The following is a 22,975-nucleotide window of genomic DNA, read 5'->3' as shown; positions in this document are numbered from 1 at the left end:
GATTTTACCATGATGTCAAGCAAAGAGGCACAGAGTTTGAAGGTAGGCCTTAAAGGGGACATATTATTCAAAATTCAATTTTACAAGGTGTTTGAACATAAATGTGTGTAGGCAGTGTGTGTACACAACCATCCTATAATGATAAAAATCCACCCAGTCCTTTTTCTTTAATCCCCATTAATCATAAGCACTGTCTCAGAACAAGCCGTTCACAGATTCTGTACAAAGTGACGTCACTTTGTACAGGCCCTGCCCACGACCGTTGATGGACACTGCCGACGGACAGGTTTGTTTGTTTGTGTTGTTGTTTCGTTATAGCGAATGTTGTAACAGTATCTGTGTGTGTGCTGAATGTTATCCGAAGCAGAGATGCCAAAACCCCGCTCTATTCTGGATACCAGGTGGGGAGCACCAGGTCATTTGCATTTAAAAGACACACACACACACACAAACCGCTAGTTTTTGGAAAATTGGCATTTTCAAATCGGTATAATAAATTATCTGTAGGGTATTTTGAGCTGAAACTTCACAGACCCATTCTGGGGACACTAAAGATTTAAATTACATCTTGTGAAAAGGGGCATAATAAAAAAACTTCCACAAGTACACCTCCTATAAGAAGCTAATTGGTTAATTACTTCAGCCTAAGTGTATGTAAACTTCAGACTTCAACTGTATATTTACATTTAGGCAGACACTTATCCAAAATGACCAATGACCTTGGTGTTACTCGTGCCGTGCTCTACTAGACATTAATTTGACAAGACATAGTAGACACAACTCTTTACATTTCAAATTACAATTCAATCTACTAAAATACAAGAAAAAGGCTGAATTTGCAGTATGCATTAAGTGACTTTCAATTTCTTTCCATTTCCTGTGGGTATATTGAAAGATACCAGAAAAACTACAAATACAAAAGTAAATTTGCAGTAAAGGATGCTTTTGAAAGCCTTTAAAATGCACAATTAATTCATAAATCACATAAGAGGGCCTAAACAAGGATTAGCTTGAATTTCTACATTCCTGTTATTCAAAGCTCAGTACCTGTTGATACTTTGTGCCTGGAGAATGTGGGTACAGAGCCGTGTCCTCTGGGGGAGAAGGGTCCTGCTCATCGAGGGCCTCCTGCTCATCAGGCTCCTAAAACAACCATCATAAATGGAGTTAAGCACTAGAGACACAAATTCATTTTTAATCACATATAAAAATTATTCTTTATACTAATTAAACTAGGGTCCGTCTTAATTTCATTAAAAAGCTCTACAACTCTCCAAGGCATTCAACATGCAGCATCAATTTAATGTGAACACACAATCTATGTATCTTTGATTTAGATAAACAAGGTAAATAATTTAGTTTGTACTATAAAAAGGCATATTGTGTAATCCATAGACAAACGAGGGGACACAAGATAGACTACATATACCAAACACTTTAAACAATTTTAGTAAACCTAAAGGAAGCTTTAGAAATTTGTCACAGGATTTCATGAATGAACTGATAAGACAATAGTGACCACATTTACATGCACTTAAAACAGTTTATTCCAGGCTTTTTGCTAAAAGTGTTCTGAAATGTCATGTATACGAGAAAGCCAATTTCCTTCTGCCATTTAAGGGATTAAGAAAAAGACTCTCCCAGAGAATGTGGCTTATGTGGTCATGCAAACGCATAAGTTCCCTTCTTACAAGATTATAAGGAGCACGCATATGCCTGTACAGACCGGATAACATACGTCATAGGATGGAGACCAACAACAAGTCAACACCGTGGAAAGAATAAAACATTTCTGGGAGTACAGTGTGAAAAGCGCAAACATGCACTAGAAGCAATACCTATTTATACACTAGAGTAAAATATCGACAGTCCCTCATGTTCGAGTATATGCGCTCATACATTGGGGGAATCCAAAAGTTTCATGCAAGATGGAAACCCCACTAGTACAGCACGACTGTGCTGCAGGTTACGAAAGATAAGGAAACAAACACAGCAACAACTCTGGAATATCTAGAAATAAAGTGAAGCAACAGAGAATAAAATAGCAAAGTCTTCCTCGGATGCCATGTTTGTTATTTACACAAATGTCGTGGGGAAATTACATTGGTGTGGAGAAAGCTGCTTACTGATCGAGCTGCATGTAAATGGGAATGGCACTTTCTGGCAATAAGCCACTTTCTGGTAGTGATGTAAATGAATCGAATGATTAAAACCATTTACAGATTTCTTAGAAGCTTCTTAAAAGTGCAGGATGATACAGTCAGATTTCCATAAACAAGAACCATCTCACATTTTCCAAAAAAAAAAAAAAAAAAGACAAACCAAAAAGTAAGAAATAAAATGAACAACAAACACAAAGATTACCTGCAAATCAATTGTACACTATAGCCAAGGCTTAGAGTTTTCGATCACTTAGTTACCACATTAAGTTGGGTAGAAAGAAACAGTTTGGATACACTGAGATGAGGACGAGATAACAGTTGATTCAGAGTTGTTCTTGAGGGAGGTGGCAGATGGATCTGACTACATCACACCCTGTGAACACCAAGAAGTTACGCAGATGGCACCAGTATCGGGCCATACGAGTCTTACGGTGTGTTGCTGCTGGCCTGTCACTTCCCCTGGCAAAAGTTGCTGCGTCAAGGACGGGTTCCGGCCTGCGTCCTCTTCAGATACCACCTCGTGCTTCGTTAAGTGACACTATTTTGAAATGGCAGTTAATAATGCATACTGTTTCAACAAAAAAAATGCATATGTGGACTCGTCTATGGCTGCATTCATTTAACATTTGTGGAATTTTGCCATGGATTAAACTGAATTGGATAAAGCAGTCTTATTTAGTTGTGCAAATTATGAAAAAAAAAAGAAAAAGAAAAAGAAAAAGCCTAAAACGATGGCCTTCATTAAATCAAATGTACATGTACTAATATTTATGCAAATAAACAGCACTTTATAGTTGCTTTGCGCTATAAAAATATATCGAAAACTCAAAGCCCTACCTATAGTTAAAAATGACTAGTTTTTAGCTGTGAAAACCTCTCTAGATTAACAGAGAGTCCCTTGAAAATTTACAGTTAAAATATAGAAGTAAAATATTTAATTTGCCATCTAGTTTCCCTGTGCTTGCCCACCATTACATAGTCATAGCTTGAGAAGATATATGTGAACATTTGGGGGAAAAGTTTGATCAAATTGAAGTGTTTCTCTTCATTACAAACATAATTGCAACTAGGGATGTGCCAGGGTGGTTGCCTAATCAACTAGTTGTAAACTGTCGATTAGTGGGGTCAACTAATAACAAATATTTTTAGTGGTAGTGTCTTTAATGCGAGACGCAATTCTCAAATTGAGAGACAACTTCTTGAACAGCGTTTTTGATTGATGATAGCTTGCTGTGCATAACACTGACAGGAAGCACTGTAAAACCATTTGCAAGACATTTAGTCTCTTTAATGCTTTAGTTTTAGTCTTGATGTGCTGTTGTTTCAACAAAGCAATGCATTAACAATACATTTCAAGAATATCACTGTCAGATGTTAAATCCTGTGCTGTAAGTAATGTTCCCATATTTGTGAGGTGGAAAAATGAACTCTTTAAGATGGGCCTGCCAAAATAATTATCAACATATTAACTACAATTTTGACCAACACAAAACAGGTATTATTACAATGCATACAGGCATTATAACCAAAACTGAAGAAGTGCTTTAAAATTTGCAGACAAATCAGCATAATGTTTGAAATATTATTGTAATCGGTAAAAACATCAAACTGATGAAATAGCCATGTGTCATAAGTTGTTATGACATAAGTTGAATACAACCAGCCTATATTTTACTCGCGGACAAAAATAGTATATATTTCACATAAACGTTACATGTAAACAGGTGTTGCTGATATGCTGCGTTTTTGCTTATAACTTCCCGAAAAATTAAATACCACATACCATTACTTAGAGGGGATTTCCCACAAAGCACAATGTACACATATCACAATGTGCTATCTGGTTAAAAAAACGTAAGCTTTCCTGGATCAGATGACTCCATCGGTAATTATGTAGTATGTTGTCCAGCATCATGGAATGCTAAACCAATCATATTATGATTCAGTTTGCTGCAAACAGAGGTAGAAGTCATCCAAATACGGGCAGAGAGGATCGTCAATCTTATTACATGTGGTCACCAGGAGACTGCGCAAAGTGCATGACAGACTCAATGATGGCTCAAATGACATAGAATGGAACTGAATGAGATCTCGGTACTCATGCCTGCATGCTTTGGCAAGAGATCATACCTTTATTCATTGCCGTTTTTGCATGTGTAGTTTCTTATTTACAATTTTCTTTATTTGTTTGGAGAGGCTTTTGGGCACTTGGAATATAAATTATTTTGTAACGCTATAACTTTTAATTGCATTGTCATATCAACAAAATCTTACTCAGCTACAGGTGACATGATTGGAAACAAAATATTGAAACAATATTATGGCGGTGGGGCGTAGTTGATTGCCCACCTGGGGAGAGAGAAAGCGGTAAGGACATCCACCTGAGATGAATTGTTACTAATTACTGTTTCTATGTGCACAGTGAGATTCGAGGGAGATAAAAGACGGCCCGGTCTGCGCACAGGGAGAGGCAGAGAGGGAGAGATAAAAAAAATTTTTTTTAAGAAAACTCGGACTCACGTTGACTGTGAAAACCAGCTCCCACTTCCTCCTTTGATCAAATACAAACATTTGTTACAAATATTTTTCTGGAGCTACCCAAGTTACACCCTGAGATTTATAATATCAAATCAGAAAAATTGTATATATATTTTGGCTCGTTTTTTGTTTCTTTTTTTCCCCAGCAGTTTCTTAGGCTGTCTCACAAATTATCATAATCTATATCATTAAATTTGAAAAGTTTTCTAGTTATTTTTATCAAGTTATAAGCCTTTAATTGTGGATATGCCTCTGAAACAAGAATCTTTAAAAACACCCTCAGAGCTTGAAGGGTTCAAGTTTTTTGCTGATTCTGTCGGACACTGCTTGCTTAAATAGTTGCAGTAAAAAACAAAAACTGCTTGATGTGTACCCACACTATAATCTTGAAGTTCTGTGCTGCTGAATTCACAGTGAGGATCGCCCTGAAGCACTCTTCACTGTTACAGTGAAGCAAGTCATTCTGCGTTCAGGATGCGGATATGCGGTTTTGTGCCGCTCCGTATTGGAGCGTCTTATTTCTTTTGTTACTTTAATAATTTTTTTTAATATGATGTTAATATTATTTAGCCTATTTACTCGTTGAATAACCTTTAGTCACAATGCTGAATTGCTGCACTTGCGTCCGTATATCCCTATAAAACACATCTGATCGAGGTCACATTAATATAACGGAGACTAATTATACATTATTATCCTCATCGCAGACTAGTCGTTCAAACAACCGACCGTCAATTATGAAAATTTGTAGTTTTGCACATCCCTAATTGCAACTGATAAAAAGGCATGACTGACTAGTGGGTGGAAGCATACAGGCATTATACTACATTTTATAAACTAAACATACTTGCACTAATATTGTACACTTATTGTTTTATAGTGGTGGCATGAAACCTACCTCCTCTGGGCACAACTCGCATGCCTTGGCTAAAGTCATACGGGCACTATGAGATCGTTCCAAGAAGTATCCATTGGAAGTCTCATTGCTCTGGACAGGAGGGGACCAGTTGTTGTATGTGTACTGGGTATTGCCAGTATATGGTCTCCGTTCCAGCTCATCACCAAGCCACTCCACTGCCCATGTCCACTTTCTCTTTAGATCCCCATTACCCTGAAATAGACAAATCATAGAGTTAAATTTTACCAGTTTTTGCAAAATCTGAAAAACAACCCATCAAAGTTCACATTCTAATCACCTTTGTGATGATAACATGCTCACCTGGAGAATCTGATAGGCCACTGAGCAGTTAGTGAAAAGAGCAACCATGCATTTGATACACTGATAAGCTCTCTTTTGGTAGTGGTTTTTAGAGCGTTGAATGGTGTCAAAAAGCCCATCACGGTCATCAGGGATTCCCTTCAGCACATTGTGGATCCTAAAAAACAGAGAAGACAGTAGAAAACAACATTATGATGAGCATCATGATTTCGACTTTTCATTCAACGGCCGATGTAGGTCAAGAGTAGAGGTTTAGAGCGATTAATCTGCACTGATATTTGCTTTTTGGAACAATCGGTTATCAGCAAAAATCAGAATTTCTCAGGGTCTCTTAATAATTTCAAAATAAGAGTCCCTGTGTGTTTTGGGCTTGTTTATAGTTAAAACTACCACATTATGCACCAAATCTGAAATGGTCATTATTATTTTTGGGATTTTGGCTTTACAAAAACAAAACGTCTGGGATTTTATTTATTTTTGCACTCTTGTAACTTCGGTGTCTGTGCCTGTCATAGTAAGTAAAGACTAAGGACATTATAAATCATTCTATAAATCGATTTGAAAAACTATCGGCTGAGTAATCAGTTATCTGCCCTTTTTACCACCTTAGTTAATCGGTATCAGTAACATTCACTATCGGTCAACCTCTAGTTAAGAGGTCTAAAGATTAAGTATTATCTAATTTAAGTAACAGGCTTCCACCAATCAGACACAACATTAAAACCACCTGCCTAATATTGTGTCTCCCACGTGCTGCCAAAACAGTGCCAACCCACATCTCAGAATAGCATTCTGAGATGATATTGCTCTCATCACAATTGTACAGAGTGGTTATCTGAGAGGCCTTGTTGATGAGAGAAGTCAACAAAGAATGGCCAGACTGGTTCAAACTGACAAAGTCTATGCTAGCTCAGAAAACCACCCTGTACAATTGTAGTGAGAAGAATAGCATCTCAGAATGCTATGATGAGATGCAAGTTGGCGGCACGAGGGGGACCTACACAATATTAGGCAGGTGGTTTTAATGTTGTGGCTGATTGGTGTATTTCAAGAATTGATCACGGTTTTACTCCACGTGTTCCATGTTGCTCCAGTGTTAAAGAGGGACACTTCCAGTAATTAACGTTGGTTTAAATATGAACATTTGCCAAGTATTTCACCAAGTAACAGTGGAAAAGGTAGTCTGACCTGTGAGTCTGCCATGAATCCTCAATAAACAAGATCTGGAGGAGCAAGTCCAAGTAAGGCCTTAACTCATATGTATATGAATATGCCACCTACACACAAAAAAAAAAACACAATGTTATTAAGCATCTTCAGACAATCATAAAATGAACAATTTACAGATTTAGAAAGACATTGAAATTCTACCCAAATTTATTTTATGAAAGAGAGAAAACCTTGCTAACAGTGACCTGCTCTTTTTTTTATGGAAGATGTTTATGCAAGAAACAAAATAGACATAATTTTAGCCTTATGCAAAATATTAGCAATTTATGAGATTTTCAGGGATTGTAAATAGATTCTTTATCATAGAGCAAAATCTTTTTATTGGGTCATATGCTACAATCTGACAAGCAACAATCTTAAAGGACACAAAGAAATCTTACAGTGTGCACCCATCCGAACATATGGCTGGTGATCCGTCTTACCTGCCACAATAGTTCACTAAGCACAGTGGAGGAAAACTGAGGGTTCTCCCAACAGCAGAATCTTAGCAGTTTGATGGTGTCCTCAGAGTTACTACAGTCCTCGATAATCTTCTTCACATAACTGGTGCGCACAAATAGAATGTCCACCACCAGCTGCTGCAGAGGCATGATGGGAGCTGTGATGTTGGGGTCACCATATTGGTTTGGCAGAGAAGGGTTACCTTAGAAAAAAAAATGGAAAGTTCATAATTGTAAAAGTTAACTCTTATTCTGGATGGTGGATTGGGTAGAATCTCTAGGCTTGACAATAGGACAGGACAAGTATCTTGTGTAAATGAGTTTGTTTACATGCAATTTCTTTCACAGATTATGCTTAGCCAACACGTTTGCAATTAACCCAATTTCACTTTTCATGTATACACATTTATCAGCGTTCTGTCAGCTTATTGCACATGTCTGTTTACATGTGACATCAAGAACATGAAAAACTTGCATTGTCAATTTATTGATTTGCAAGCATATCCATAGTCAAACAGGTTTGGAACAACAAAAGGAAAAGTAGATGACAAATGTAATGTTTGGATGAAATATCCCTTTCACTATCATACTTAAAATGAGCAGATTTGTTGTTGTTTTGTTGTAAATGCAAATGCACTCAAAAACTGCTCTAAACAGAAAGGAATGTCCACATATTTGGGGTTGGTATTGGGCTCGCAACAACAAGACATATATAGGTGCATCTCTAATTATTTCTTGGTAAATGCCCTCAGCTCCAAGCAATGCCAACTGGACTCTCATGCCTGGAGATGGCTGTGTGTCAGTCAGTAAATCCTGAGCAAGGATGAGCATCTTCATCGGGCAAAAGAGGCTGCATTTTTAAAGAGGCCTCAAGACATTTTATCAAAATACAAAGGTTTGGCTGTAAAGCAAGATTCTTACCGTTGATTGAGGACTGCATACGAGATGTTATGTCACAGCAGCGAACCAACTGGGACACGACAGTATAGAGCTTTCCCAGCTCAGCGTACTGGTACTTAATAGGAGGCCCTGGCCCCTCGTCTAGGGCCACAAGCATGAAGGTGGCTGGTACTCCGAGCTTCAACAGCTGTGTCTTCTCTGACAAACCTAATGGGCAGAATTAAGAAGTGACATGGGAACTGACGATATCACTGCAGCTTTTAAGTCTCTATGGATGAAAACCTAAACTGTGGTGAGATGCTTACCAAGATTGGCATACATGACAAAAAGGTTAAAGTATTGCTGTAGATGACGGCCATGCTCAGACACTTCCCTTCTCAGCAGGTTGAGAACAGCACGAAAAAGATGTTCACTTAAAATCAAATTATCACAGCCCTAAGAAGAAAAAAACACATTAAACATGGACATTAAATGGACTACTGGTGGACTGTAAATATACAGGGCTTCCTTAAATGCGATAATTCAGTTGAGACAAATCACAGCTACGCAATTTTGAAAATATGAAATTTTGCACATCCCTTATACAAATAACTAGGTTAAAAGACTTACCTGACTTGAAGGTCCAGGTGAGGCAGTTGGTGAAGGGCAGGGTCCATCTTGCAGGGAGAAATGTGCAATGAATACGATAAGCTTGGAGAACGCCCCACGAACCTCAGCACTGGGGCACTCAAGCAGGTACTCCGAGAAGCGGTTCAGATATGCGAAGAGGACGTTGTGTGCAAACCAGTAACGCACATTCTTACTGTGTCTAAGCAAAATGCACAGGGCATCATACCTGAAATGGAAAAGTAATTGAATGCATTTATAAAAAAAGGTTCAACTAATTTTTTTGAAGAACTCAAACATAAAAATGTGCCTGAAGATACACACTTACCAATCACTAGCAGGGCCACGGACTACTTTCTTGGTGTGGAAACCAGTACTGAATAGAAATCTAGCAGCGAGCTGTACACTAATCATGGCCATTTCTTCAGCTTCAGGCAAAAGGTGGTCTTGGCCTAACAGCCACAAAGAAAACTCAGTTTCAAAAACTACTGATGGATAAGAATGCAAAAACATTATGGCTCTAAAATAGCACACGTTATTGTGCTATTGAAATATTAATTTGACAACGTCATCTCTTTAAATTAAACTACACCAACTAAGGGAAACTTTATCCAATGTGGAAAACAATACCCCAAACATTTAATCCATGCAGTAAGACAGCAACATTGATGGTTTAGCTGAAAGATACATTTCAAATTGAGATAAACTGAACTGAGAAAGCCGCTAAATAATTGGACACATTATTGCAGGCCAAGCTGCAATTTTCTGCAGCAGATACTCTGTGATGCCTTTTAACTCTCTTGCCCATTTGAGGCAAGATGCAACTATTAACAGAGTTTGACGTTTAATGGTTTCTTAAACACCCTATATTTCAAGCCTTAATTGCCCCAATCCAGAGCACAAGAGAACAGAGCAAGGTCAATGGGAGTATTTACCTGGCGGCGAGTTCAAGTAGACACTATTACAGGTCAGCAGTTTCCTGATGAACTGGAAGTACTCCAAGCTGTACTGCATACGATTGTGCATGAACTGCACGTTCTGTTTGCGCACGCTGCGTTCGATAGCAGAGGGCATCTTCTCTTGGTGAGGTTTGCTGGTAACTGTGAGCTCAGTGATGTACTTCACCAACTCGCTGTCTTTGTCGAGTGTGTCCATGCGCTCATAAAAGAGAATGTAAGCGTTCCACCAGCGCTTCTGTCGTCTGTAGGACATACGCTTCATCATGTGGTCGAAGACCTCACCCATATACTCTCCTCCAAAGCACTGGTTCTTCATCTCCTCATCATCGTCCATTTTGCACTCTGTGACATCACCATCGTCAAACTTGTACCAGCGGTTCCTCTCTCCCTCACCTCCACTGCCGTTCCTTTGAATGATGTAGGAGTAGTAGTGACCTCCACTGGCCTGGCCTGAGTGGACCAGCACTCCCACCAAACGATAGCGAGAGCTGCAGGGGAGTTCCGGCTCTGATGGCTCGTTCTGCTGGACCACCTGCTGCCATAAAGAACCAATTTAAAACTCCAGCTACAATAAGAGACCAGAGGTATTGCTGAATTACATTTAGATAACTTTATCTGGAATTCAGTGATTAGGAATTGCTAGCTGGTGAATCTTTTATAAATCTAGTTTCCACCCAGGATATAATTGTCCATATATTCTAATGAGCATCTAGTGCTGACCAAATAGAGTACAATCTAATTAGCTTATGACAAGTAATATTTTTCCAAAAGCTATAATCCTCTCTACAGTCAGTAAAATGACAAGTTCAATATCGGATTACATACCTGGTTTTCTGGGTGCACATCAGATCCCTCTAGCTTAGCTACTCCAGCTACAGTGTAGGGCTCCATGTCCAACTCACGTGGAAACTCAAAGTAGTCATTGAACTTGATGGCGCACTCTCGTTCCCAGTCATAATCAAAGCGTTTCAGTTGGATGGCCAGCACCGGAGGCAGCTTTTTAATTAGTAAACGCTTCACAGTGTCCACCTGCCATGAATCCATATCCATTTGAGTATAACACTGCATTGCCTTAATCAAACACTAAATAAATCAAAAAGACAGATAACACACCTTCTTGTTGCATTTTTCACAGTGGTAGGCATTTGCACCCTCAAGCAAGTCCCCTTTCACATACTGCTCCATAGAATCGAGGAGATTTTGATGGTTCCTTATATCTACATTCAACGTTGTAAACGATTCCTCACATTCGTATCTGAAAATATGCAATATGAAGTGCATTTCATTAGAACATCAAAGTCTACAAGGGGAAATAACCAGAAAGTCCTGACAAATGACAGTATTTCATTTCATTTGTACCTGTGAGGGCAGCCCCGACATATTTTCTGATCAGCAAAGGAGCCGCCCAGCACTTTGCTCAGCATGGTAGGGTGACCCAAAGCTTTCAGAGCTTCATCTAAGCTGTCTACCAAGGAGTTAAAGAACTCCAGGGCATCATGCTGCTCTCTCAGATTGACTGGTTCACCCCACAATCTGCAGAGAAAAAGATGAACAGACTGGTCTAGTCAAAGGCAATTTTGACTGGATATCCTCTAATACTCCCCATATCTTGTCAACTAGTCTTAAAAGAAAACTGGTATATTACACAAAGTACCATACATAAAACAAAATTTACCGAAATTGCTTCCAGAAACCTCTGGGAACGAAGTACTGCAATCTGGAGGCAGCCAAATGTCCAAAGATGACCTGCAGCTGCCGCAGAACCCCAATATTGTATTCCTTCCTGTCCTCAGACTTGCTGAGAGAAGGTTTGTCTTCAAACTGTTGCTGATAACCAAACACCTCATCCCGGGTATCCACATTACTCTGCAGAATTAGAATTAGCAAGAGATTTAGAAAAAACTCTATTGTAATCGGAGTTATAGAACACATGTGTTCAACAATTATGCCCTCAGCTCCAGGCAATGCCTACGTGGCATATACGCCTCAGAGATGGCTTGATTTGTCAGTCACTTGGAACTGAGAAAGGATGATCATCATCATTGGGCAGCTCTTTAAATGTACAGTAAACAATATCACCCTAATGAGTGTGTATAAATGCATGATATTAAACCTATTATGCTTAATAATCTGACAATGTGTTTGGTCTAGAAAACACCTTAATTGTATGGTCAAAAACGATTCAGGAAAAAATAGATCTGAATACACAGAGTTTTGCCCATTACCTATGTAAACACCTTTTTACCAGCATTCTTCATTGTGCGCAACGTTCTACGTTTGGCCTCAAAAACAGAGAATAATGCATTGATTTCAAATCTTATGTAAACGCTGTAAGTTTTCAGTTTTTTGCTTTAATAAGCCAATTTGTAATAGTATTTAGCTGTGCAGGTAAACACATTCATTAACAGACAAAGACATTAAAGATGTGATAAGAAACAACCTTTCTTGGAACAATTTAATACATATGCTTTTAGAAAAATAGGTGCAACAGACTTAAGAACTCTCCTGATTAATGAAGGGCAGACCTGAGCTTAATCATACTGGGAAGCTAGAAGCCATTACCCTCCACCTGAGCTTTTCTCTATGAATTCCTATTCTTATTCTTGAACACTGAAAAAAATAAGGTTGCTAAAAAGGTCCATTCAAATTGTTCTTGCTTCAAAATGCATTTCTCATTTTAGGTTATCCCACTTTGGCTACGTCCACATTAACCTGGTTATATAAGAAAAAATAAATTTATGTTTTGTTTTTTGATACATTCTCTACCCACACTGCTGTTTTCAAATGTTTTTCCAAAAGTTGCTTGTCCACACTGAAACATTTGAAAAATTTAAGTGATTTTAGCCAATCAGGAACTTCCAGGAGACACGCCCCCCTCTTTCCAAAACACTGCCCTCTAAAAATAGCATTGCAACAAACACCATACTGTAGTGTCTTCTCACTGTTGTCATAGACAGCAGTAGCACAATAGCGCCCTCACATGACTAATGTTATACATTTGAAATGTAGGATTAAACCTGAATGATTCGCTTCAACTACTACACTATGAGAACATGCAAAATGATTGACAGGCAGAAAGCCTGAGATTTTGGCTAAAAAAATATAAAGCTTACAGCACCTTTAAAACCCCTTACAGCGCATACGGAAAAACTTAAGAAATGTAGCCCTGTGTCACTTCAATGTATGGTCTGAAATGCAATTGTGCTCGTGTTCTGCTGCCGGACAGCAATTCAGAGTAAAGTTCACGTCCCCTTTGATAGCGTTGTTAAACTAAATGTTAATTTGTACAAACTTCACACTGAAATTCTTCAAAGTCCACAGTAGGCACAACAATGCTTCAACAACCTGGGCCGCTTTCTTGATTTTTTTGGGTTCAATAGATCAACAAATACAACAAATACGTCTTTTTCGAATAACTACATTTTCCCTGCTCACACGCCAATGCAAAGACTGTGTTTTCAAATGTATCCACTTGGGAGAGCATTTTAAAAAGCACAAAAATACTGTCTCAGTGTGAACAGAAGGCCAAACGTTAGTTTAATGCCTTTTCAAACGGAATCATGTTAGTGTGGATGTGGCCTTAAAGGTTTAGTTCACCAATTTTTTTTTAATTCTCTCATTATTTACTTCCCTTTAAGCCATCCCAGATGTGTATCACTTTCCATCTTCAGCAAAACTGAAGTGAAGAATTTTATAAAAGCACATTTCAGCTCAGTTTGTCCATACAATGCAAGTAAATTAGTCCATCTGATGGTCCAAAAGGAATATTTAAGGCAGCATAACAGTAATTGGTCACAGTTCACTTTCCATTCTCACAAAACTCCCTGCAAAATGCTTTGGAATACTGTTGTGCAAAAAAGTGAAGTGATCTGGAGCACTGTGTTTAAGACACAAAATATAAGTGAACTGTACTTCTCCTAAGATAGTGTTTTGCTTCAGAGTCAAGTTTGTTTAAAGCATTCTACATAGGCCAAAATACTCGCAAACAGCTCTAGGACGACTGAAATTAACTGCATTAGACAATACCTCGTTATCCTGCTTCTCATCTCCAGACATATCATCATCCACATCGCTGCCTGTGCCTTCAATAGCGAGGATGCCGTTTCTGATTGGGGGAATCATGTAGAGCTGCTGGATCACTGAATTCATGTAGCAAGTTGCACCTGCATTTTTCAGCCCCACAAAGCCCTTGGTTGGCCGTGGGCCAACTGGTGGCAAATATTCCCATTCTGTGAGTGGTTCACAAGCTGGTAGTACAAAAACACAAGTAAATACGTGTCAACGTTTTAAAAATGTATTTTTTTTTTTTTAATTTCAATCAGAATGGAGTACGCTGTTTTCAAAGACCAAGACATGGGTATCTGTCTCTCTAATGTTAAAACATGCACACACCTAAATAGTACATATCAGTTAGTGTGTCCACAATCTGTTTGAGATTTCGCACACATCCGACGGCAAGTGCGACCAGCAGCTCAAAGCCAGCATTGATGGTGGCTGGGGTGCAGCACACAGGTATAGCCTGCTCAGTGGGAAACTCTCCACTCTTTATATACTGCAGGTACACATTGGACGCTGGGAAGATGAAGTCATCCATTAACTCCTATAGAGAGAGTTCACAAAAGAGAAAAGGAGCATCAGTTAGTGACATCATCATGGAATCACCTCCATTGCAAACTTGTAGTTTTGCACTTAGTTGGGACAAGGTGTTGCACTACAAGAGGTCCATTATCACAAACCAGGCCAAGATGTTTACCTTAATGAAGCTGGCACCTCCTTTTTCACAGCCAATATAGTATTTCTTCTCTGGGGTCTGGAAAGCTAGCAGCTCTTTTGTGACACCAATATGACCTTCCAAAATGGTCTCCTCTACTCCAGGATCCCCTGTCCTCTTCACTTCATCCTGAAAGCAAGAATCAAAACTCTAATTTCACTTGAAACTAAAGGTCACTCAGTCAAATAAAGTCAAAATCTTTTCTCCCAAAATCTGGAATGCCCAATTCCCAATACGCTCTAAGTCCTCGTGGTGGCGTAGTGACTCGCCTCAATTCAGGTGGCGGAGGACGAAATCTCAGTTGCCTCCACATCTGAGACAGTCAATCCTCGCATCTTATCACTTGGTTTGTTGAGCGCGTTACCGTGGAGATAAAGCGCGTGTGGAGGCTTCGCATTATTCTCCTAAGCATCCACGCACAACTCACCACGTGCCCCGCCGAGAGTGAGAACCACATTGTCGCGACCACGAGGAGGTTACCCCATGTAACTCTACCCTCCCCTAGCAACTGGGCCAATTTGGTTGCTTAGGAGACCTGGGTGGAGTCACTCAGCACGCCCTGGGTTCGAACTCACGACTCCAGGGGTGGTAGATGAAAGCCAAAATCTTAATTCCTCAAGGAATTTGCTATAGATAAACATACCCGGATTCGTTTTAACCAGTCAATCTCATTGTTTAAGAGAACTTCTGCATTAGGAAGATTAATGTTGCTGTTAAATGCATAGTTGAGTAAGTGCCTAAGAAGAGTGAAGTAATCAGCAGCGTGCTTTGCTCGCTCTTTTGCAGTGCTCTGCAAAACAAACAGACAGGAAAAAGTGGAATATAAATCATGCAATGTTCTGAATGAACTACAAAACTTTTTACAATGAAACCTCCAAATCAAATAAAAATTGACAAAACACTTACACCTAAAACTGTAAAGAGAAGGGTAATAAAGAATAGGAGAGGCCTATGGCCCATACAACATCTGTTGGCCATGAGGAAGAACTGTTCTTGGGCCATTTGACGAACAGACCTAGAACCAAGCAGAAATTAAAAAACCTGGGTTAGGGCATAACTGGCAAAACTCTTTCTAAAGAGTAAACTGAAGTACTCTACTCTGTGAATGTTTAATAGATAGTCTGCTATGACTCACTTGCTCTGGCAATGCAGCAGCAGATCTATAATGAAGCTCTGCCAGGCCTTTTCTTTGCTAAGTGCATCTAGTGCAGTAGGCATGAGGGCAAAACACAGGGTCATGACCTCCAGAGCTTCACAGCACACCTGCTCATCTTCCGCATCTGGCTCATTGCCTGCATTGGTCTGCATGAGATCATGTGTCACAGACATAAATATGGAGTCACATTCTAATCAATCACACAACATATGGAGTCACAGTCTAACCAATCACATATTGGCACTGTTCCAAAATGCAAAGGCTGTTCCAAAAGGTATGTAGCATGATCATGCTGCCTTCTAAGCTACAGCAGCATGTATCCTCTGGGGTGAAGTTTATCTCATAATGTTTTGTGACAAGTTGTGAAAAAAAACATTTAGTTTTAGAACAGAGCCACTGTGCATTGTCAATATAGTGTAAGAACTAGCACCTTCTCGTAGATCTTGCTGATCTCCTCATTAGAGCTAAAGACATGCTGGACAGAGCCACAGCCAGAAGCCCAGACAACCTTCTGAACTGCCCGAATGACACAGATATCTGGGATGTACTTAGAGGCCTGAAAGAAGTTCTGGGAACAAGAGGAAGTCAAACTATGAAACACAAGTCTGCAATCCTTAGGGGTTTATTCATTTATTTTATGGTGTACCTCTCTTTTGCGCACACACACACACACACACACACACACACACACACACACACACACACACACACACACAGCATAAAAAGAGAAGGAATCAATGAAAATTCAGCAAGACCGTAAATATGCAAACAGTAAATATGTTTCCTTCCGTTTCCTCAATAATCCCTCCCAATCATATCTTACATTGCAGACATTTTTGTTCACATTAATTTCAACTGAATGCAATCAAACCAGTTTATGCATAGAACACTTGTGCACTATCGTGTTAACACACCTCATCAGAGATCTGCTGGGCGAGACGGATGGCCACATTCCTCAGCATGCACTCGGCAGAGGGGTTAGGGATGTTCTGAAGGGCGTTCTGTAGAACTAGAGCCTGGTCATGTGTGGCCTGGTTTATCTGTGAAAGCATGAAAGCATAAACAAAAGTGTTATCCCCCAGATTCACACTCCCTTGCAGGCACATTGAGTCTCTCTCAAGCATTTGGCAAATTTTAAGTCTATTTTACACAGTTCGATTCACTTTTGTCCAGCTAAAAAAGTACACCCTGTTGCTTTATTTGGTATACACAAGATAATACTAGGAAGGGACAGGAAAGGAATGTGACAACTTTCATTATGCACTGTATTCATGTTGCACCGATGGGTACCTGGCAAATTACGCCCCTACTAGTCATGCACACGTTTACACATAGAGAGACATGCTCATGGCTTTCTCCTGAAAGTAAACCCTTCTGAAGTCTATGTACTTTCTATGTCTTTCCTCACAAGACACTGTACACCCTTGACATTTGTGGAGCTGGAGAGTGCAAGCCAGCTTGTTCGTCGTGTGACTGATTAGTGTCAGGGTGGCAGAAAGGTTACAGTCTCGATAAGAAATGAAATGCTAAGCACTAAAAAATATTGCACTTTGCTATGGATAAATTGACTTTTTATAGGTCAATCTATTAGTTATTCTGCCCAATATACATACATACATACATACATACATACAGGCAGCCAAAAGTTTGGAATAATTTACAGATTTAGCTGTTTCTAAGGAAATTGGTACTTTAATTCACCAAAGAGGCATTCAACTGATCACAAAGTATAGTCAGGACATTACTGATGTAAAAAACAGCACCATCACTATTTGAAAAAGTCATTTTTTATCAAATCTAGACAGGCCCCATTTCCAGCAGCCATAACTCCTACACCTTATCCTTGAGTATTCATGCTAAATTGCTAATTTGGTACTTGAAAATCACTTGCTATTATATCTAACACAGTTTAAAGCTATTTGGTTTGTTAAATGAAGCTTAACATTGTCTTTGTGTTTGTTTTTGAGTTGCCACAGTATGCAAAAGACTGGCATGTCTTATGGTCAATATTAGGTCAAAAATGGCAAAAAAGAAACCGCTTTCTTTAAAAACCCATCAGTCAATCGTTGTTTTGAGGAATGAAGATTATACAATGCTTGAAATTGAATTTCACACAAAAGGTGTACACTACAGTCCTCAAAGACCAAGGACAACTGACTCCAACAAGGACAGAAAGAGATGTGGATGGACCAGATGTACAACTATACAAGAGGATAGTTGTACATAGAACATCAGAGTCTCTAGTTTGAGAAATAGATGCCTCACATGTCCTGAGTTGACAGCTTCATTGAATTCTACCCGCTCAACACCAGTTTCATGTACAACAGTAAAGAGAAGACTCGGGTACAGGCCTTATGGGAAGAATTGAAAAGAAAAAGCCACTTTTGAAGCAGAAAAACAAAAAGAAAAGGTTAAAGTGGACAAAGAAACAGACATTGGACAACAGATAGTTGGAAAATAGTGTTATGGATCATAACCACATTGAGTTTTTGTGGGATCAGCTAGACTGAAAGGTGCATGAGAAATGCCTGACAAGACAGCCACATCTATGGCAAGTGCTACAGGAAGTGTGGGGTGACATGTCACCTGAGATAAAATGTCAAGGATCTGACAAGCTGTCATTGCTGCAAGTGGAGGAGTTATTGATGAGAACTCTAAAAGTAGTTTAAGAAGTTCTGAACTTTTTTTCTTCAAATTTTAACAGTAATTTTTCACGTTATTAATGTCCTGACCATACCTTGTGATCAGTTGAATGCCACTTTGGTGAATAAAGTACAGATTTCTTTCCATAAGAGCAAAATTTTTACATTTTTTAAAACTTTTGGCCGCTAGTGTGTGTGTGTGTGTGTGTGTATATATATATATATATACAGTGGGTACGGAAAGTATTCAGACCCCCTTAAATTTTTCACTTTTTGTTAAATTGCAGCCATTTGCTAAAATCATTTAAGTTCATTTTTTTTCCTCATTATTGTACACACAGCACCCCATATTGACAGAAAAACACAGAATTGTTGACATTTTTGCACATTTATTAAAAAGGAAAAACTGAAATATCACATGGTCCTAAGTATTCAGACCCTTTGCTGTGACACTCATATATCTAACTCAGGTGCTGTCCATTTCTTCTGATCATCCTTGAGATGGTTCTACACCTTCAATTGAGTCCAGCTGTGTTTGATTATACTGATTGGACTTGATTAGGAAAGCCACACACCTGTCTATATAAGACCTTACAGCTCACAGTGCATGTCAGAGCAAATGAGAATCATGAGGTCAAAGGAACTGCCTGAAGAGCTCAGAGACAGAATTGTGGCAAGGCACAGATCTGGCCAAGGTTACAAAAAAAATTCTGCTGCCCTTAAGATTCATAAGAGCACAGTGGCCTCCATAATCCTTAAATGGAAGACATTTGGGACGACCAGAACCCTTCCTAGAGCTGGCCGTCTGGCCAAACTGAGCTATCGGGGGAGAAGAGCCTTGGTGAGAGAGGTAAAGAAGAACCCAAAGATCACTGTGGCTGAGCTCCAGAGATGCAGTCGGGAGATGGGAGAAAGTTGTAGTAAGTCAACCATCACTGCAGCCATCCACCAGTCGTGGCTTTATGGCAGAGTGGCCCGACGGAAGCCTCTCCTCAGTGCAAGACACATGAAAGCCCGCATGGAGTTTGCTAAAAAACACCTGAAGGACTCCAAGATGTTGATAAATAAGATTCTCTGGTCTGATGAGACCAAGATAGAACTTTTGGCCTTAATTCTAAGCGGTATGTGTGGAGAAAACCAGGCACTGCTCATCACCTGTCCAATACAGTCTCAACAGTGAAGCATGGTGGTGGCAGCATCATGCTGTGGGGGTGTTTTTCAGCTGCAGGGACAGGACGACTGGTTGCAATCGAGGGAAAGATGAATGCGGCCAAGTACAGGGATATCCTGGACGAAAACCTTCTCCATAGTTCTCTGGACCTCAGACTGGGCCGAAGATTCACCTTCCAACAAGACAATGACCCTAAGCACACCGCTAAAATAACGAAGGAGTGGCTTCACAACAACTCCGTGACTGTTCTTGAATGGCCCAGCCAGAGCCCTGACTTAAACCCAATTGAGCATCTCTGGAGAGACCTGAAAATGGCTGTCCACCAACGTTTACCATCCAACCTGACAGAACTGGAGAGGATCTGCAAGGAGGAATGGCAGAGGATACCCAAATCCAGATGTGAATAACTTGTTGCATCTTTCCCAAAAAGACTCCTGGCTGTATTAGATCAAAAGGGTGCGTCTACTAAATACTGAACAAAGGGTCTGAATACTTAGGACCATGTGATATTTCAGTTTTTCTTTTTTAATAAATGTGCAAAAATGTCAACAATTCTGTGTTTTTCTGTCAATATGGGGTGCTGTGTGTACAGTAATGAGGAAAAAAAATGAACTTAAATGATTTTAGCAAATGGCTGCAATATAACAAAGAGTGAAAAATTTAAGGGGGTCTGAATACTTTCCGTACCCACTGTATATTAATAAGAGCTATCAAAATAAATGTATTAAAACATGCGATTAATTAAAATAATTTAACATGTTAATATTTCTTCATTGCGATTAACAAATTAACCTTTAATACAGCATAAACCATTATAAACCCTTGTAGGAAGGATGGCACCTTTGTGATGTGTCTGCCCAGAGTCATTACAATGACGCACACATCGCATATGAAATTAAAAAACAAAATGCAATTAACATGAATTCAGATTGTGATCAACACCACTTAAATCATAAAAACTACACTCTTTAGAAATCTTTCATGTCAAAATAACCATATTATAACCCCTTCTGATAAACTGAAAGTACTGTCCCTTTCTGTCAAGAAAAAATATATCACAAGTAAGCTTTATCGTAGTTGTTTTGCATGCACTTTAGCAACACCTTCCTTAAAAGGAACTGTCTGAAGCTAAAGCAAGGGCAACTTACAGGTGACACAGGGATAGTCCCCTCCACCACAGGCTGGCAGGCCTCTGCCACTGCCTTCACATGTCCAAAGCCTACAGCTGTGAGCAGAAGTTTGGCTATTTTTAGCGTGTTGAGATAAGCTCCGCGACGGGTCTCCATGTCAGCATTTGGCAGGAAGTTATTTCTGGTGAGCATACTCAAAACCAGTGACAAGCCACCACTCTTCAAGAAGTTGAACTGGAAATCACTAGCATCCTCGCCCAATGTTCCACTGGCAGGCATTAGCAAGGCATACACCACCTGAAACATACAGAGTAGTTGTCAAAATCAAAGTCTTGAAATTCTTCACATTTTTAAACCATGTGGCATTTATCTTATAATAAGAACACAAACACACTTGTCAAACAAAACATTTCCCAAAAACAAGTTTGTTAGGTTTTACAAAACAACAGACATACTGTTGAAAATTAAGACCAGATGCATTTAGACAATTTCTAGTTGTAAAATGTATGGAATATGCGCATATTTAATGTAATTAACGACACCTGTAGTTACTCTGATAGGGCACCTGTGTGAACTTGAGGGGAACTGATTTCATATGTCCACTAAAATTACTTTAAGAGCAGTTGGTTTAGAGTAATTAAAAAAAAAAAAAGTTAGTTCTGAGGAAAGCTCTAGCATAATTTGTTTGCAGATGCCACTAGGTATGATATTGTTAATCTAATGCAATAACATAAGAATTTTTAATTGTTTAAAAATGCTAATAAAAACAAAAAGTCAATTATATTCACACTTTGCTATATCCAAATCAATACAACTAAATATTATATGATGTTTTACCTTGTGAATTTCATTCCTTGTGAGTGTTTTTTTTTTTTTTTAAATGTACAGAAATTTTAAATCAGATGATTGCAACACACTCCAAAAAATTTGAGACAGCCAATTGTTTACCACTGTGAAACATCACTATTTATTTTAATAGTATTTAAGCATTTAGGCCCTGGAGACACAAGTTTGTTAAGTTTAAAAATTAGAATTTTCCCCATTCATTCATTATGTAGGTCTTCAGCCGCACAATTTTACGGAGTCTTTGTTGCTTTATTGTGCACTTCATAATGCACCACTCATTCTCAATTAGAGATTGTCAGGATGGCAGGAAGGCCAATCTAGCACCCACTTGTCCTGCAGAAAATTCCAGGAAATCCTTGGAAAAGACATGCTGGATGGCAGTATATGCAGCTCCAAAATGTTTACATATCTGTCTGCATTAATGCCCTCACAGATGTGTGAGTTACCCATGCTATGGGCGCCTCGCCCAAACAGACATTGTCGTTTTATCCGGGCCTAAGAGGAAAAGGACCATTCAAGCTGTTATTAGCATCAGGCCCAAAAGCCAGCTTTGTTTGTCAAAAACTTTTTGAAATGTGGACTCATCGGACCAAAAAACACAGTTCCACTGTTCTAATTTGGCGAATGGCATTGACTTACAAAGGTTTATTAAATTAATCCTAAATCCATGTTCATGATAGCATTACAGATGCATGATGTTTTTTAAGACAGTGACGTCTGTGGAATCAGAGATCACGCACATTCAGAAGTGGTTTTCGTCTTGCCCTTAACGCAATGAGTTTTGACCATCTTTCTAGAATCTTTTAACTATATTGTGCACTGTAGATTGTGAAATGGCCAAAATCCTTCCAATTTGTCTTTGGGGAACATTGTTCTCAAAGTGCTGGATTATTTGCCAAAGCATCTGGAACGATCCTTGCTCTTGAAGGACTAGGCTGTTTTTGAAGGCACCTTATGTACTATGACACAATTGCCTCACCTGTTTTACATTTCTTGTTTCACATCGCCTTGATATTTTAACTCATCAAATTGTTATTCGTAAGTTGCCCCTGTCTCAACCTTTTTGGGGCATATTGCAATCATCTGATTTGTAATTACTGTACATAAAAAAAACTATGAAATTCACATGGTAAACATCATATAATGTTTAGCTGTAGTGCTTTCAATATAGCAAAGGTTGAATATAATTTACAAATCACTCCTAG

At 39.1% G+C, this 22,975-nt stretch overlaps 1 protein-coding gene across 10 annotated transcripts in view; it reads right to left on the bottom strand.

The window, feature by feature from the left end:
• Positions 1-22,975, bottom strand: part of LOC127654765 (probable ubiquitin carboxyl-terminal hydrolase FAF-X) — a 52,775-nt gene that overhangs the window by 3,200 nt on the left and 26,600 nt on the right. For 3 of the 10 annotated variants that reach the window (XM_052142120.1, XM_052142127.1, XM_052142118.1), the window contains 24 exons: positions 20,943-21,221; positions 16,896-17,021; positions 16,412-16,549; positions 15,961-16,127; positions 15,732-15,840; positions 15,469-15,615; positions 14,808-14,954; positions 14,447-14,654; positions 14,081-14,301; positions 11,730-11,920; positions 11,414-11,587; positions 11,168-11,309; positions 10,880-11,083; positions 10,031-10,586; positions 9,424-9,547; positions 9,099-9,324; positions 8,795-8,924; positions 8,511-8,696; positions 7,572-7,792; positions 7,108-7,196; positions 5,920-6,076; positions 5,599-5,811; positions 2,593-2,700; positions 1,048-1,143 (listed from right to left, as the gene is read on the bottom strand). In XM_052142120.1, the coding sequence (XP_051998080.1) occupies positions 1,048-1,143; positions 2,593-2,700; positions 5,599-5,811; positions 5,920-6,076; positions 7,108-7,196; positions 7,572-7,792; positions 8,511-8,696; positions 8,795-8,924; positions 9,099-9,324; positions 9,424-9,547; positions 10,031-10,586; positions 10,880-11,083; positions 11,168-11,309; positions 11,414-11,587; positions 11,730-11,920; positions 14,081-14,301; positions 14,447-14,654; positions 14,808-14,954; positions 15,469-15,615; positions 15,732-15,840; positions 15,961-16,127; positions 16,412-16,549; positions 16,896-17,021; positions 20,943-21,221 (4,359 nt within the window). Of the gene's footprint in view, positions 1-1,047; positions 1,144-2,592; positions 2,701-5,598; positions 5,812-5,919; positions 6,077-7,107; positions 7,197-7,571; positions 7,793-8,510; positions 8,697-8,794; positions 8,925-9,098; positions 9,325-9,423; positions 9,548-10,030; positions 10,590-10,879; positions 11,084-11,167; positions 11,310-11,413; positions 11,588-11,729; positions 11,921-14,080; positions 14,302-14,446; positions 14,655-14,807; positions 14,955-15,468; positions 15,616-15,731; positions 15,841-15,960; positions 16,128-16,411; positions 16,550-16,895; positions 17,022-20,942; positions 21,222-22,975 lie in introns of all 10 variants that reach the window. The other 7 variants (XM_052142117.1, XM_052142119.1, XM_052142121.1 and 4 more) reach the window with 3 other exon arrangements.

The sequence above is a fragment of the Xyrauchen texanus genome, chromosome 14 (genome assembly GCF_025860055.1).
Source record: "Xyrauchen texanus isolate HMW12.3.18 chromosome 14, RBS_HiC_50CHRs, whole genome shotgun sequence".
Lineage (NCBI taxonomy): Eukaryota > Metazoa > Chordata > Actinopteri > Cypriniformes > Catostomidae > Xyrauchen > Xyrauchen texanus.
Note: the sequence above shows the minus strand (reverse complement) of the source record. Positions and strands in the feature narration are given on the sequence as shown.